General features: G+C 33.4%; 2 protein-coding genes across 2 annotated transcripts; one reads left to right on the top strand and one right to left on the bottom strand.

Annotated features, from left to right (window-relative positions):
* Nucleotides 1-10,607: 10,607 nt before the first annotated feature.
* Nucleotides 10,608-13,427, top strand: LOC109177676 (vicilin-like seed storage protein At2g18540). Its single transcript, XM_019327105.1, has 5 exons — nucleotides 10,608-10,966; nucleotides 11,282-11,457; nucleotides 11,552-11,635; nucleotides 11,731-12,027; nucleotides 12,108-13,427. The coding sequence occupies exons 1-5, from the start codon at nucleotides 10,639-10,641 to the stop codon at nucleotides 13,305-13,307; spliced, it is 2,085 nt and encodes a 694-aa protein (XP_019182650.1). The 5' UTR covers nucleotides 10,608-10,638; the 3' UTR covers nucleotides 13,308-13,427.
* A 17-nt stretch (nucleotides 13,428-13,444) lies between these two features.
* Nucleotides 13,445-16,962, bottom strand: LOC109177682 (probable protein phosphatase 2C 80). The gene is made up of 5 exons (XM_019327110.1): nucleotides 16,794-16,962; nucleotides 15,943-16,623; nucleotides 14,534-14,858; nucleotides 14,033-14,182; nucleotides 13,445-13,838 (listed from the first exon to the last, which is right to left on the bottom strand). The coding sequence occupies exons 2-5, from the start codon at nucleotides 16,527-16,529 to the stop codon at nucleotides 13,557-13,559; spliced, it is 1,344 nt and encodes a 447-aa protein (XP_019182655.1). The 5' UTR covers nucleotides 16,530-16,623; nucleotides 16,794-16,962; the 3' UTR covers nucleotides 13,445-13,556.

Here is a 16,962-nt window from a genome sequence, read left to right as displayed (position 1 = left end):
CACCCTCACCTCGTTTTATTCTTTCCAATAATGCACATCAACCCATCATCCCCTTTACATCATTTACAACTTGTTGAGCTTCTTTAATAATAAATGCCCTTTTATTATAATGTTTCTCTCTCTTTTTTTGGATTTTTTTTAACCTTGTTACAAAAAGGCCCTTACACTCCGGCCCAATAGTTTACTCAATTGATCAATAGATACTAGACTTTTGTTCATTGCGTACAAGGTGTCCCTCTCATTTTTTTTTTTTTTACCTAATTATATCAGCACATAGCCGCTAACCTAGATTACATATAACTGACTAGGTCAAACCAAGAAGGTGAAAAGATAGCTCACATAAAAATCAAACATATAGCGTTGTAGACTAGCTTATAGTTACCAAACTAACTATGAGATGAACTTGGTTAGAGTTGTCCCTCAATATTGTCAACACTTATCCTAGAGTATTTGGCACAATCAATCATACCCTAAGTGGTTATACCTACTACTAACGGATTAGCAAGCAGTTAATGTAATGATTTTTTTAAGGGACTTTATTAAAAATAATAATAAAAAGGAGGAGCAAGGTTCAAGGGCTTAATAGTCCAACCTCCACCCAAAAAATAAATAAATAAAAACACCTAATACAAGCATGCATTCAAAACCGATGACAAGCTAAAGCTGCGCTGCAACTACAAGGAAGTCGGTTAGAAGGTTAAATTAGGCGGATTATAATGTAATGAAAGAAATTGTAAAGGGAGGGGAAAGATAGGTCAAGGGTTGGCTGGTAAAGTTCCATTTGTGTAGTTTTAATTACTTTAGACTTCATTATAAGGTAGGGGACCTCCCCCCTGGACAAAACTTCATGACGCCAAGCAATTTCAATAAGTTGACCACCACTTCTCCATTCGATTCAATCTCACATGAATCTTGCCACTGCAAATTTTTCCATATATTCTTTCATTAAACTTGCAAAAGGAATCATTATTTGCAAAAGTCACTTTCTATGCATTAATCAAGTCTTAGCTAGCTAGTTTTCTTCTGGGTGAGAATTAGGTGTCGTGTACTACTCCTTGACTGGCCTGGTGTCCTCATTCTCGACTGAGTGGTCGAACTTGATCGGACTCATCATCATCAATTCGAGTTTCTAATTAAGACCCGATTTTCTATTTATGGGAATTGTAATTTGGGACAATCAAATTCGAGTTGATATTATGGACTTACACAATAATTTTTGATAATGTTATATATATATATATATATATATATATATATATATATATATATATATATATATATATATATATATATATATATATATTGTGTGGTTTGTTGTGTGACATTGGATATACTGAAAAGGGGGTATTGATGACGCCAGATTCCGGAGATCGATCGGATGATCCCACCGGACAACGAGCATCTCCACGATCGAATCGCACCTCTTGGGGCTCCCATCAACATGCATGCATCAACAATTGAAGGACTAGCTAGGCGGGCATGCCCCACAACTCTATCTAACTTCCACTCCTACTTTCATCTTATTGGTTATCACTATTCACCTCGCCCCCACATGATAACCTACCTTTTTTTAAATATACCCTTCCCATCCTCACCATATGTGGTCCGTCCATTAGTCAAAAAAAAAAAAAAAAAAAAAACACTTTCAACTTAGTATGGAAATGAAATTGGAAAAATGGAGCAATCAGTCAAATTGATCGGACAATTAACTTAATATTTATCTCACAAGATTTTAAATTTAACATTTTATGGAGTTGAGCTGTCTATTAATCTAGCTTCTTGGTTTGAACTGATCAACTATGGACAATTTAGATCAGTATATTTCCTTGTGATTTTTTACTGGTTAGGGTCACATTTGGGAGCATGTTGGTCTGTCCCACCAGTGTCCATGCATGGTTGAAGTTGTGACTTCTGAGGTTTCCTTAATATATAGGTTTGGAGTTCAAACTTATATGTACAGTGCGCGTATAAATTACGCGAAAGACCGAGTAGAAATTAATTAAAAGGGGCTGACTTTGGCGGGTAGCTAGGTGATGAGAGAAAGAAATTAAAGGAGGAAGAATATATTCTTCTGCGGCGGTGAAATGGGTGGTGCCACCCACCCACAGGAGATGGAGACTACACCATTTTCATCATAACTCCATTATCTACGCTACTATACACAGAGATGCAAAGATACAAGGAAAGTAAACCCCAATATCGTTGCCTTTAATTTGGATTATTTTGTTTTCAAGCTTTTATGCTACAAAAGCATTATGCACCTTCCAAAAGATGTTTCTTTCTTTCTTTTTCTTCTCTCTTTTTTCTTAATCTTTTTCCAACTATGCAACCACTTTTCTATATTGTATTCTTCAACAATGCAAAAAAGATCAAAAAAAAAAAAAACATATATAATTTATAACTTTTATATGTGTGATTCACTCATGTCTTAATCAAGCTTAATTATGTGTTTCCTTTTCGCTATTATATATGGTCATTGATATCCAAAAATATATAATCACATAAAATGTTGATTAATTTATTCATAACTCATCCATTTTGAAGGTTTAGAATGAAAATCGAGCTAGTCCAGCATTCGGCTTATTATATATTGAAACATACATAGCGCTAACTGCTACATAAGTATAAGAAAATAAAGTTGTATCTTTGTTACTAAATATAGTTTTTGACGTAGTGATAAATGTTAAATAAGTACATTATTTAAGGTAATCCGACACTTTTTATTTAGATAATAAAATGTTGGTTAGGTTTGTGTTTTTTAAGTTATGTTATAATTTATTTTGTTTAAGTGTATATGAAAATTAAAGCAGTAATGACTCAATCAAGGTTGGAGTTCCTCTTCAATACAACAATGGTGTGAACACTAACTCCCAAGGGGATCCAATGTAAAGAAGGTTTAATCATTTTGGATTTTTAAAATATTTTTTATGCTTTAACTTTTGCCTCTAATGATTAACCTTTTACATTGAGGACCAAGTTTTTATAAAGCAATTAACTATCTCAGCTCCCTGCCTTTAACTTTTTTTTTTTTTTTTTTTTAAATCTATCTTTGTAGTTCCAAAAGAACAATGATGCACGTACAGGTATGGTAAGAATGTGTCAGTCTTAACAAAAATAAAGTTAAATACAAAATATTTAATTTTGTACAATATAAATGAGGTTATAAATTTAGAAAGAGTAGTAATCATTCGTTTGATTCGTGCAAATAAATAAAAGGAGACTCATTTTATGATGTTTACCCATTTTAGTTGCATCTTATGTTATAGAATTTACAAGTATTATACAAATTGTTTGTAAATCTCACAAATTTCATTAAAAATTTAGTTATAGATTATTAAAAGAATGCAAAATATATTAAAAATATTGGCCCATAAATATGCAATTGAAGTGTACAAAAAATGTACATTTAATTGAACGCATAGAAATGTGCACTTGAGGTCAAATGTTTGCACTCAAAGTTATAAAGATTTGCACTTAAAGAGAAGACTAAGTACTGAAACAGAACATATGTACTTGAAGAATGAAAATATGCACACGAAGGAAAACGTGCACTTGAAGAAGGAAAAAATATACACTCGAAGAAAAAAGAACATCTAAACTTACTTACTCAAAATTACAATAATGTCATCCCGTATTTTTTAATTTTTCTTTATTTTGGACTATTGATTTGGACTTGATCTATGATTGAGATTTAACTATCTTTTTTACCTAAAGCATTGCTCCTCGTAATATATATATATATATATATATATATATATATATATATATATATATATATATATATATATATATATATATATATATATATATATATATTAGTTTTTTACGCGCATTGCGCGATTGGGATAATACCCAATACTTTTTTGTTTAATAAGTACTTTAAAGTATATTAAGGCAGGATTATATTGCAATTGTTCATGCATAGATAATTGAAGGTTGAATTTGCGTATTTAAATAGGTAATTCTTCTCCCAAAAGTTGAGTCCCCAATCCCAATGGCCCCCACACTCCGACTCGACAGAGCATTGTGGGAAGTTGTAAATCACGGTGACTCAATGGTTCAGCAGACAGGGCCAAATGCTGATACGCACAAGGAATCTGCCCACTTTGGACATAATTCCCGCACTGCCGCCGCCGAGGTTCAAACCTTGGTCTCTTCTCCCAAATACTACCCACTAAACCATTGAGCTAAGCCCGTGCGAGTTAAATAGGTAATTCTAAGTTTACAAATGCAAGATAATATAGTCAAGATTGATTATAATTGTCAATAAAATAATTGTATATGTATAGTTGAAACCAAATACGGGACATAAGGAAAAACAAATAAAAATTAGGGCATAAAATATTAAATATATACTAATATTGTTTGAGGAGATTCCGACATTAGGATTTGTGGTTAAGTTCTATTAAGACTTTAATATTAGAATTAGATTAACGGTGTAGTTATAATTCTATATTAGACTTTAATATTAGAATTAGACTAACGGTGAATTAACGGGAAAGTTAAATGGATAATCATATAATTAAGGATAAATTAGAAAATCTTTAAAAAAAAAATTAAAACCTGAACAATATAAACCATTCATTTGATTTAATAATTCGGCGATCATTTTTTATACCCAATGTTAATAATTAAATAAATTCGCTGGTCAAATCCGCTAACGCTAACCGCTAACTGCTGATTGTCAAACAAGGACATTGTAGTTCTCACTTCAATTTGTTGTGTGATTTGAATAGTCTCTTTGTCACAAAATCTCTCAAGTAGTTAATATGGTTGGCTTTATTAATTATATTTTTTAAATTTTTTCATGATATTAATAAAATACTTGGTAAATAAATATATAGCATTATTTTGTATTATAACTTTGATATTTAATTAGAAAAATAGTGCACAAAAAAGATAATAGATAATGTAGTGAATATAATCAATTGATGAATTTGAATGTAAAAATTTTTACATTTGAGAAAAATTAAGACAATATAACTAATGAAAATATTTCTTTTAATTAATTTATTGATAATTAATATTTTTTTTTGCACTAATAAAGACATTGTAAGGACAATGTAGCGAATATAATCAATTAATAAATTTGAATATAAAGAAATAAAGACAATATAACTAATAAAATTATTTCTCATATTTAATTTATTGATAATGAATAATTATTTTTTTGAATAAAGACATTGTGGACACATAATTCTAAATTAAAGAAATGCATATGTATTATTTTTTGTTGTAACTACTAAATTATTATTTATATAATTTAATAAGAGTAAAATAGAGTACTAATAATGCCAACTTTGATTGGGATGAGGTTCGAACCTAAGACTTTTTTTATTAAAATCAATGAGTAAGTTAACGGTGAACTAACGGCAATTCTTAAAATTTTAACGGAATTAGTAACGGTGTGTGGGTATTTTGGAAAATTTTAGTGTAAATTTTAAATCTGATCAATCTTTTAATCAATCTGAGCCATTCATTTGATTAAAATCTGTGACCGCCATTTTTTCTACCCATTATAGGCCTAATAATCCGCTATTGCTAACCGCTAACTACTGATTGTCAAACAAGGACATTACGAGATAGTTCTCACTTCAATTTGTTGTGTGATTTGAATACTCTCTTTGTCAACAAATTCCTCACGTAGTTAATTAATATGATTGACTTTATTAATTATATTTTTCTTAATTTTTTCATGGTATGAATAAAATACTTGGTAAATAAATATATAACATTATTTTGTATTATAACTTTGATATTTAATTAAAAAAATAGTGCACAAAAAAAGATAATAGACAATGTAGTGAATATAATCAATTGATGAATTTGAATGTAAAGAATTTTTACATTGGAGAAAAATAAAGATAATATAATATAATAAAATTATTTCTCTTAATTAATTTATTGATAATGAATATTTTTTTAATAAATACATTGTATGGATAATGTAACGAATATAATCAATTGATGAATTTGAATGTAAAGAATTTTTATATTGGAGAAAAATAAAGACAATATAACTAATGAAATTATTTCTCTTATTTAATTTATTGATAATGAATAATTATTTTGAACAAAAACATTGTAGATATATAATTCTAAATTAAAGATCGAAATGCATATGTATTATATTTTGTTGTAAAAACTACTAAATTATTATTATTTAATTTAATAAAAGTAAAATAGAGTACTAAATATGCCAACTTTGATTGGGATGGGGTTCGAACTTCGAACTTAAGACCTTTCTTATTGAAATCAATAAATAAGTTAACGGTGAACTAACAGAAATTAACGGAAAAGATAATATTTAACGGAAAAGTTAACGGATAATCATATTCATTAAGGATAAATTAGTAAATATTAAGAAAAAATTAAAATCTGATCAATCTGAGCCATTCATTTGATTAAAAAACTTGACCGCCATTTTTTCTACCCATTATAGGCCTAACTCTCTTGGGCTCTTATTAGTATATATATATAGTAGATAGTAGATATATATATAAAGTTTACTTCACATAGAGAATTCAGAAGAGCTGTAGTCTGTACGTAATTTGCCGCTTGGCATTTTATTAAAGAAAGAAAACGATATTGGAAATTGTTGAGACCAAAGGCATAGTGAGACGTCTCTATCTTTTAGAATATTACCCAAAAATAAATAAATCAATCAAACAAACTTTATAAGAAAATCAAGAATGATGTTCCGGCAATTGGGCAACGAACTCCTGAAAAATGTTACTTCCTATCATCCTATGCTCTTAAAGGATCCCAATAATAATAATAATAATAATAATAATAATAATAATAATAATTATTATTATTATTATTATTATTATTATTATTATTATTATTATTCTTCCAAAAGGCTGAACCCCAACCCGACAGAGTGTTTGGAAGGATGTAAATCATGGTAACTCAACCTCACTTTGAGAGGTAGCTCTCACACTACCGCTGGTGAGACTCAATCCCTGATCATTCTTCCAACTTTTCACATCTATGACCAGTTGAGTTGCCATGCGGGTTATTATTATTATTATTGGCCTATTACCACTCATACATACACTCCTATTATAAACCCCTAATTTTATTTTTATTTTTTGATAATTTTTAAGTGGTTAGAAAATTAGATCAGAGTTTGTGAACAAGTATTCTTTCTAACCATTTTTGGTATCTAGAGTTTTAGAAACATCACCATCAATAATATCAGTCACCTAAAAAGGTCATCAAAAAATTAAGATGGTAAAAAACGACAATCCGTGGTTGTTGACATTTTCCATTATTAAGTGGTTGAAATTTTTAAAAATAATAATATAATAACCATGGTTTTTGAAAAATATTTTCACTAACACAAACTCATTGTTCTAGGCAAAATTTAGATTTCTATTAGCAAAACTCCTCAATATTTTCAAAAATCCTTTCTTTCTTATTTCTTGTTTTCTTTCTCGTTTTCTCTTCTTCTCTTCTTTCTTCGACTTTGTTTGGTAGAGTGTTTGGTAAAGCTTAAAACATAAGGAGTACAGTTTATAATAGTAGCTTTTTTAAAATACTACTCCGGGTAGCATTTCAAAATAAGCTATTGACTTTTTGACATTTTCCTTTTTAATCTTTATTAATATACAAAAATGACACATCATCTGCTCTTTATTAATCAAAATTATAACATATTAGATTATCATTTTAAGTCTTTTTACACTTATCAAGCTAATTCAACCATTAATTTTATCAAACACTTAATATCAATTAGTTTGCTTATTAGCTACTAGTTTTTTAGCTTTCAACTTTCAACTATCTTTTCAGTTAGGTGTGCCAAACAGCGCCTATATATAAAAGAAATAACAAATTTGAATAGCCCACCCAAATATATATAATCACTTGCCCACCCGAAAAAGTGATTGAAATTTCTAACCATCTACCAAAGTGGACAAAATTTATATTTTCTACCATGATAACGAATTTCCTAACCACCAAACAAGTTTTTAAAAAATCCGAACTTATAACTTAAAAGATGTGTGTTCAATTTTTATTTGAGCCCCACTCTCACTTGAGTTGAACAAATAAAATGAATAATTTTGAATGAGTCGAGATTTGAATCTATATAATTTAAAAGACGCTCGTTCTTACCTAAATCCCACTTCGATTCTCAACAAAGCTAAATATATAATAGTAATAAGAAAAAACAAAAAACAAAAACAAATGATGGATTCCTTTTTCCCTATTATTTTAAAATTAATTGTCAATCATGGTTAATTAAATAAATAATTAAGTATTAATTAAGAAAGACTAGCAAAGTGAAGTTTTGTAGATATTATTATGTGATGAGAAGTCAAGTACTTAGGAGCGAAGGTTTGTAAATGGCAAAAAGAAGAGAAGGCAGACTTAGCTTCCACAACACAAAAGCATAGATTTGAGATTCTGATTAATACCATTCATGACCAAAAAGGTATGTCTAGCAATGCCAAGAAAACCACAATTTGTTTGAAACATGTTGTAGTGGATGTGAATTCTTCTTTCACAACTCATCACACACGTACTACTGATGATGAATTGTGTTCACAAATCCGATGAACATTAATTTCACCATCCTATTTGTATCAAGGGTGCTCATATGTTATATATGTGTCAATATTCCAACTTATCCCAACCCCCTTTCCATTTATGCACACATGGTTTATCTTCATGGTTTTGCCTTATTATATTGGGTGTTCAGGATATACTATCATACTAGATGTTAAGTATCATATATATAAATATTAAATATTTAATCAAATTATTAGTTTATATTTTTAGTTGATCGAGATCGACATAGCACATTTGAATTTAGTATAAGAGTCGATCATATGCATAAGCGCACAAGGTCATGCTCAAAGTAATCGATCCACACACATGAAGCCATGAAGGTGTGTGTTGAGCATCATATATATATATATATATATATATATATATATATATATATATATATATATATATATGTGTGTGTGTGTGTGTGTGTGTGTGTGTGTGTGTGTGTGTGTGTGTGTTAAATGTCTAATCCAACTATCTGTTTACACAACTGGACACATTATTCCCTTCTATGTACCTTCTAATTTTGAAAAGTTAACCACTTTTAGTCTTAGTTAGGTACTAAATTAGGTATCCATGAATCAGAATGTCATATCATACTACTACTACCTTTTATATTGATAATAATAACTTATGTTTCGACATTGAGTTAATTTCAAGTTTAGTCTTTCAGATTTTCATTCTCGACCTTCAAATTAATCACATTTGGTATATGACTTTCAAAAACTAACCACTTTTAGTTCTGCCAATGTACTCGATATGATCATTGAAAGACTAAAACTAACATTTTTAAAATTAGATCCCCAATTTGATTGATTTTAAAGTTGAAGATTAAAAGTGAAAAAATACAATAATTAAATCATTTAAACTGGCATTCAAAAAAAAAAAAAATCATTTAAACTGAAATTAACTCTAAGAATGTTATAAGTTTTGGCGAATCAATCAATTTACTATTGCAGAATGCAGAGAAATAAGAATGAATTATTTTTTTTAAAAAAATGTACTCTCAAAAAAAATGTAATGTTTTGGGTTACTGGGCCTACACAGTTAACAATTGGGCTTCTTGTCGAGGCTATCAATTTAAGGCCGTAGGACGAATTTCATTGGAAGCCCATTACACTATTACCATGGTCAAAAGGCCCAATTATTTCTCACTCAATTATTATTATGGGGACTAAGTCTACATTATAATATTTGATCATTTTTAGTATACTTTTAATTCATTTTTATTTTTATTGTATTACATGTTTATTTTAATATATTCATTATATTTTGATACATATTTATTTTTATTATGCTACAACTTTATTTATAGCATTCCATCTAAAAATAAACATCTAATGCACTAAAAAAAAAAAAAAAAAATCAATCAAGTTGATTACGAGATTTTCTGATCAACTTTTCAATGAATGTTATCTATTGATTTTCTTAATTTAAGACTTATGACAAGTTAAATTGATTTATTATTGAGTTTGTCTCATATAAAGATTAGAAATATGAGTCATATAAGGAATAAAACTGGAACAAATTGAGTCAGACTCTAAGGATAGATGACTATAAATACAGGGTGACATCCCCACTATCACCTTCATTATGAAATAAAGAATAGTTTCACCCAATGTAAACACATTACTAAACCACGTAAATTGCAATTTTTTACTTTCTATCATTATTATGGTTTCTTCTCTTTGTTAATCTCAATATTATAGTTGTTTATGAACTTAGACAAATTTTATTTTACCACTAGAATACCTCCAAACAATAATATTGATCCATGATATAATTTATCATTCTCGATGATCCACTGTACAGTAGAGTATAATTTGTTATCCTCAGTTCGCACTAGATCGAAGCCGAAAGATATAATAGAAGGGAAAAGGAAACTGTCAAACAAAGAAACGGCAACGTGTGGCAGCTTAATCGGTGATTCATGCGTGGCACTTGCATGCATCCCCCTCGCCATGCAAATGCCACGTAGCTCAACACCACGACTCTCCCTCTACAAATTCATCTCCATCTTCTTCGTCACACTCTACACCTCATCACTACTCCTTAGCTTTCTGTGGAAAAAAATCGAAAGCCATGGCAAAGAAAAGCTCCGTCTTCTTCTTCATTGTCTTTATTGTGGCGGCATTGATCGTGTCATTGAGTGCACTGAAAGAGGCGGCGGAGGAGGAGGAGGAGGGTGGCGATGGCCGGCGGCCGGGATTCCAAACCCGGTGGCCGTTCTTGGTGAAGAAATGGGAAAGAAAGACGACGGTTAAGACGGAGAACGGGGAGGTTTCCACCGTGAGAATCAGCGACGGAATAGCTAACGGGTGGTATCACATCGAGTTCATCACGTTGGAGCCAAACTCCGTCTTCCTCCCTGTTCTTCTGCAAGCAGACATGGTGTTCTATGTCCACACAGGTTCGATCATCTTCAACACTGTTTTTTTTTTTAATTAATTTTTTTTTAGTGACCTAGGAATTGAAACTCGCATCGCTAGATTCACTGCTCGAAATTATGAAATTTCTGACCATTTGAAAGTGATCTTAAATGAAGTCGAAAGTTTGTTCTGACCACTTTTAGTATCCGGAAAAACCTTTGTTGTTATTTTTGACCACTTTTTTCTTTCGATTTGATTTAAGATTATTTTCAGGTGGTCGGAAATTCTATAATTTTTAGCAGTGATTTGAGTTGTAAATTGTGTCCTTAGTTATTGATTGGTTGTGGTGTTTACAGGCAGTGGGCGGATTAGTTGGACGGATGACGATGAAACAAAGAAGGTTGAATTGAGAAGAGGAGATATCTACAGGCTGAAACCTGGAACTCTTTTCTATATAGAAAGCAGCTTAGAGATGGAGCGCCAGAAACTAAGAATCCATGCTCTCTTCGCCAATGCAGAAACTGATTTGCATGTATGCAATGCATCTTCTCATCCATGAATAGATCGATCCAATAGATACAAGCAAAAAAAATTTCTGATAAAAAATGCACTTTTCTGATTCTCAGGAACCTGCAGCAACTGGGCCGTACACCAGTATACGCAATCTGATTCTTGGCTTTGACAGGATTGTCCTGGAAGCAGCGTTTGGCGTAAGTACAAGTTTATACTACTTCTTTGAGAGTTGGGTTTAGGGCGGGCTTGTACAACAGATTTGTAGTGAAAATTAAGGTTTTTGTGTTTCCAGGTTTCTGGGAAGCCTATAGAAGAACTGGTGAGCAGTCCAGATCCTGGGGCGATAGTTCATGGATTTTCAAATGAGAAGAAGACTACAGTGGTGGTGTTTGAATTCATGAAAGCTATTCTGGGTAGCAGTAGCATATTCCAGAGCCAAAACAACAAGAAGAAGACGAAAACGTACAATGTGTTCTCCCACGATCCAGATTTCGAGAACTGCAACGGGTGGAGCACGATAGTATCCAAGAAACGCCTGCATGCGTTGAAGGACCTTGACGTTAGCGTTTTCATGGTTAACTTAACCAAGGTCAGTTGCTGTACAGACACCAAAGTTTTAGTCTTTTTGAATTTAGAAATGTTTCATTTTTGAATTGATAATTGCTGTAGGGTTCGATGATGGGGCCACACTGGAACCCGAGGGCTACGGAGTTAGGAATTTGCTTGTCCGGGCCAGGAATTGTGAGGGTGGTTTGTTCCAGCGCTGCAAATGCAAATGCAAAGCAAACAGGCTGCAAAAACATGAGGTTTTACGTGGAGGAAGGTGACGTGTTTGCAGTGCCGAGGTTTCATCCCATGGCGCAGATGGCTTTCAACAATCACTCGTTTGTTTTCATGGGATTCAGCACGTCGTCAAAGAAAAACCATCCTCAGTACCTGGCTGGCAAAGCGTCTGTGTTACGAACATTGCCCAGAGATGTTGTAGCTGTTTCTTTTGGTGCTTCCAACGAGACAATGGATCTGGTTTTGGATAAGCAGGAAGAGGCAATAATTCTGGACTGTACATCTTGTGCCGAGGAAGAATTAAGGATAATGACAGAGGAAATTGAGAAGGCAAAAGAGGAAGCTAGGAAGAAGAAAGAAGAGGAAGAAATAAAGAGGGAGGAAGAGGAGACGAAAAGAGCGGAAGAGGAAGAAGCTAAGAAAGAAGAAGCAGCAAGGCAGAAAGAGGCAAAGGAAAGAGAAGAGCAAGAAAAGGAGGAAGCAGAGAGGGAAAAACAAGAGGAAAGAAAGAGAGAACAAGAGGCGAAAAGAGCAGAAGAGGAAGAAGCAGCGAGGCAGAAAGAGGCAAAGGAAAGAGAAGAGCAAGAAAAAGAGGAAGCAGCGAGGGAAAAACAAGAGGAGGAAAGAAAGAGAGAGGAAGAGGAAGAGGAAGAAGAAGAAGCTATGAAAGAAGAGGAAGAGGCTGCGAGAAGAGCAGAGGAGGAAGCAGCAAGAAGAGCAAAAGAGGAAGCGGAGAGGGAAAAACAGGAGACAAGAAGAGCGGAAGAGGAAGAAGCTAGGGAAGAAGAGGAAGAGAGGCAAAGAGAGGCAAAGGAGAGAGCAGAAGAGGAAGCAAGGCAAAGAGAGGCAAAGAAGCAAGAAGAGCAACAAAGACGTGAGGCAGCCGAGGAGGAAGAGAGAAGATGGGCAGAAGAAGAAGAAGCTAGGAAAGAAGAGGAAGCAATGCAAAGAGAGGCAAAGAAGAGAGAAGAGGCAGCAAGGCAACAGGAAGAAGAAATGCAGCAGCAGCAACAACACGAAGGAGGCGGTGGCTGGGGAGGAGACCATCCAGGCAAAGAATGGGGAAGAAGAATCTTGAAAACTTGAAGGCTTCATTGCCCCTCTTGTGCAAATCTTGGTGTGTACTTGTTTTTAAATAAGCATATCTGCACTTGTTCTTACTTCAATGCTGCTACTGTAATCAACGGCCAAAACGATTAAAAACAATGATGCTCAAATGGTCATTTCTTCATGAAAAATTTCTGCCATTATATTCAGAGACAAGGGAGAGATCTAACAAAGTGCTAACAGAGAAAAAGCCAGTGAAAAGGAGAAGCATAGGAAGAATAAGCTCAGCTAAGTAACAAAAGAGACGACAACTGTAAGGTCATCTAGTTTACCACCATAATATTGATACCCAGCTTCTTGTGCTGCATCAGCAAATGGAGTTTGTCGTTTCCTATCCAGAGCTCTTTGCCGTGCTAAAGCTGCTATTTTCTGAGCAGTGGCCTCCGGGTTGCACCCAGAGTTTACTGCATCGCGAACAACACCAGCTACTTCATCTTTATACAAGTTGTCAAACAATCCATCAGTTCCCGCAACAATGACATCTCCCGATAAAACAGCAATAGTGAAAACCTGACCAAGGCCCAACAACGACAAAACCGTGCTGTTTATCAGTTATTGATGAAGAAATATGGCATAGTTGTGTTTCTTATCAGTTCTAGATGCAGAAATAATAAGCTAGATGGGAATTGTTGCAAATGGTCAATTTAATTCGGGGCAAGAATGTATAGTGGGATGCAGAATGTGGGGGGAATAGAGCAACATACCTGACCAGAACTTGGTAGATCAGCCCTACTGCCACTTTCAAGTTGATATGTAAAATTGAAACCATGCTGCTGAACCGGACTCTCAAAGATGGTGCACCCGTCCCTAACAACTATAAATCCACTGTCTCCAAGATTGATGGCATGAAGACCCTATTTTAAAAGTAGTAGTTTTGAGTAACCAAGGGCAGATAAATGATCAGTTTTTTAAGGCAAATGATTTCCATAAAGTCACAAGATTTTTTTTTTCTTTTTTTTTGATAAGCAAAGAGTCATTATTTAAAGGTCGCAAGGGGGTACCACCCAGATATACAATAAGCCTTAAAAGATCAGGAGCCCCAAAAGTCTGCAAGTTTGAATAGCCTTTTTCTTTCCAGTATAAATAATACGTTCTCAGTTCTATTTCTCACTAAGATGCACATATTCTGAACAAAAGTTTCAACTGTGCAAAGTATAAGATGAATATATAGTTATAGGCTTATGGCACTAGAGCATATAACAAACCTGGCTATTCAAGGCTATGATGCAGGCTGTTGAGGAGCCCTTTGCTTTTGTTTTTGAGTGTGCTTTCTCTAGCACGCGAGCAGGATCAATGGAATCTTTGGGTTCATGAAGAATAGCATCCATTGAATAATACATTAGTTCGCGTGCATAATCTCCTGCATTAATGCCAACATCTGCCCATCCACCCACTCCATCTGCTACACCGACTGCTTGCTCATCTGCACAAATGAAATGAGCATCCTCTCCACCAGTTTCCACTTTAGCCGGATGAGGAAGGTAGCATGATCCAGAAACTAGCACAAGTGATCTATTATCTAGAGTCTTCCTGGTCAGCCAAGTAAAGCAATGTAATAAGACAGCAAAGAAAATCATAGCTAAATCTGAGTAGTATGGTACATTCTGGGGACATGGTTATTTAGAGAGTTGCTATAATTGGAGAAGTCTTATTTTATTAAAATTACATTACATAATTTAAATATTAAGAAACTACAAAATAGTTATTTAGCTTATTATTTAGTTTAGTTATTTGGAAACTACTAAATAGTTATCTTAGTAGACTAATTAGTTTAGACAGTTTAGTTATTTGGAAACTACCAAATAATTAACCATTCTGTACTGCCATATTATAAAAAGGACAATTATTTACAATTTATGCTAAGGGCTAAGGGACAAGGGAGTATTGGATCTCAAACAAACCCATAAGTTTTCTTTTCCTTTTTCAATTACTATTCTTCATTCTTTTTCCTTTGTGTTTTCTTGCCAGTCAGCCTGTGACACAAGTCCTTTGTGTTTTCCTACCTATGACGTATTGACGTGGAGACATAACATAATATTCTAGAGTTACATTTACAAGACAACCTACAATTGTTATCACTACAGTAATACTAATCTATTTTTACCGAGAGAGTTACAAAAAGGAAATTAACATAAAAACACTAAGAAAATATTCTAGAAACTAACTATAAATGACTTCCTAGAATCAATTAAGAAAACAGACTAGTAAGAAAAGTAGAAAACTTATAAGTTGGATTGTATTACTCTTTGTGACCACTATGAACAAAATACCTAATACTAACAATACTCAAAAATGTTGCAGTTTCTCACTCATGTATAGTTATTTGCTTTGCTCTTTAGTAACGAAAAAAGCAAAGGATTTTGTGTGAATGATCAAAAGCAAGAGAAGACACCAGAAAAAGTTACTCCGTATAAATTATACACTGTAAGAAGAGAGTCATAACTCAACTAGAAAGCTTTCTCAATTCTCATTATTCCCATCTATTTAAAAAACAGAAGCAAGAAAACTAAATTTGAAGTTGTTGCAAAAATCAATCACAACTATTGCCAGTATATATGCAGGCTGAACAGATTCTGAAATATGCAGAGAGAGACAAACAGACAAGCGCACTTACGTTTCTACTGGAATTGCAAGACTTGAAAGGTGCTCATCGTGTGATGATCCTTCAGAATAAGGAGGCGATGAGGATGTAGAATGGCTTTTCAACCCTCGTCTGGTTACCAGACTTGAGTTGGAAGACCTTCCTGTGATGTCAAATATGAAATAACCATGAACTATAGGAGCCATTTTCACTTCCTTATGCTGCACACTCACGCACGTTTTCCAACAATTCCTACAACTTCTATCACCAAAATGGATACTGGCAGGGTTTGCAAAGCTTGAGACATTCCCACTGCTCGAGATTAAGCCACCCAACGCGAAATCCCCTGGGGCAGCTGTAGAACCAGAAGCAGCCATAATTCTCGGATTACAAAGATAAGTTGAATATCCAGAAAAGCGGCTAGTTGAGTCTCCTAGAATAGCACTGGAATGCTGGAGCACCCCAATGGCAAAGCTCTTGCTTCTGCAACTCCCAAGATAATTACTCCTTATAGGCAGAGCTTGAGTTAGTTTATATCTCCCAATTTGTTTTGCACTCACAGCCTTTTGAACGCCAAAAGTGAATGAAGAGTTCAGACTTGAAAGCAAAGCAGACGGCATCTTTTTCCCTTAAACTTAACAACTCCAGAAATCCAATAAAACCAGAACGTTAAATGGCATTACTCTCTCAATTCATAATAGGGTTCACAACCACCTAAAATCCAAAGAAAGCTCACATATTCACCATGAAAATGAAAATAAAGCAACACAAATTCGTAAATCGAACAGCGTAATCTGGTATAGCCTAATCTATACAGAGATTAACGATTGAAACCTTTTGAAGTTATCAAACAAATTGTAACGAAATAGAGATTGTGAAAATACCTGATAACGCAATCCTGTAGAAACCAAATGTTCAGTTCAGGTAGGTATAGGTTGTTTAATATAGAGGAAAATGAGATAAACTCCAAAGCTTATCCATGGAGTTCTTCGTCACACTGTGCCGCCTCCCCAGAGAATAACGAATGAACAAGAATGATGAAAATGGCTAGGC

Source organism: Ipomoea nil, unplaced genomic scaffold (assembly GCF_001879475.1).
Source record: "Ipomoea nil cultivar Tokyo-kokei standard unplaced genomic scaffold, Asagao_1.1 scaffold0805, whole genome shotgun sequence".
NCBI lineage: Eukaryota > Viridiplantae > Streptophyta > Magnoliopsida > Solanales > Convolvulaceae > Ipomoea > Ipomoea nil.
This window is presented reverse-complemented; position numbering and strand designations above follow the sequence as displayed.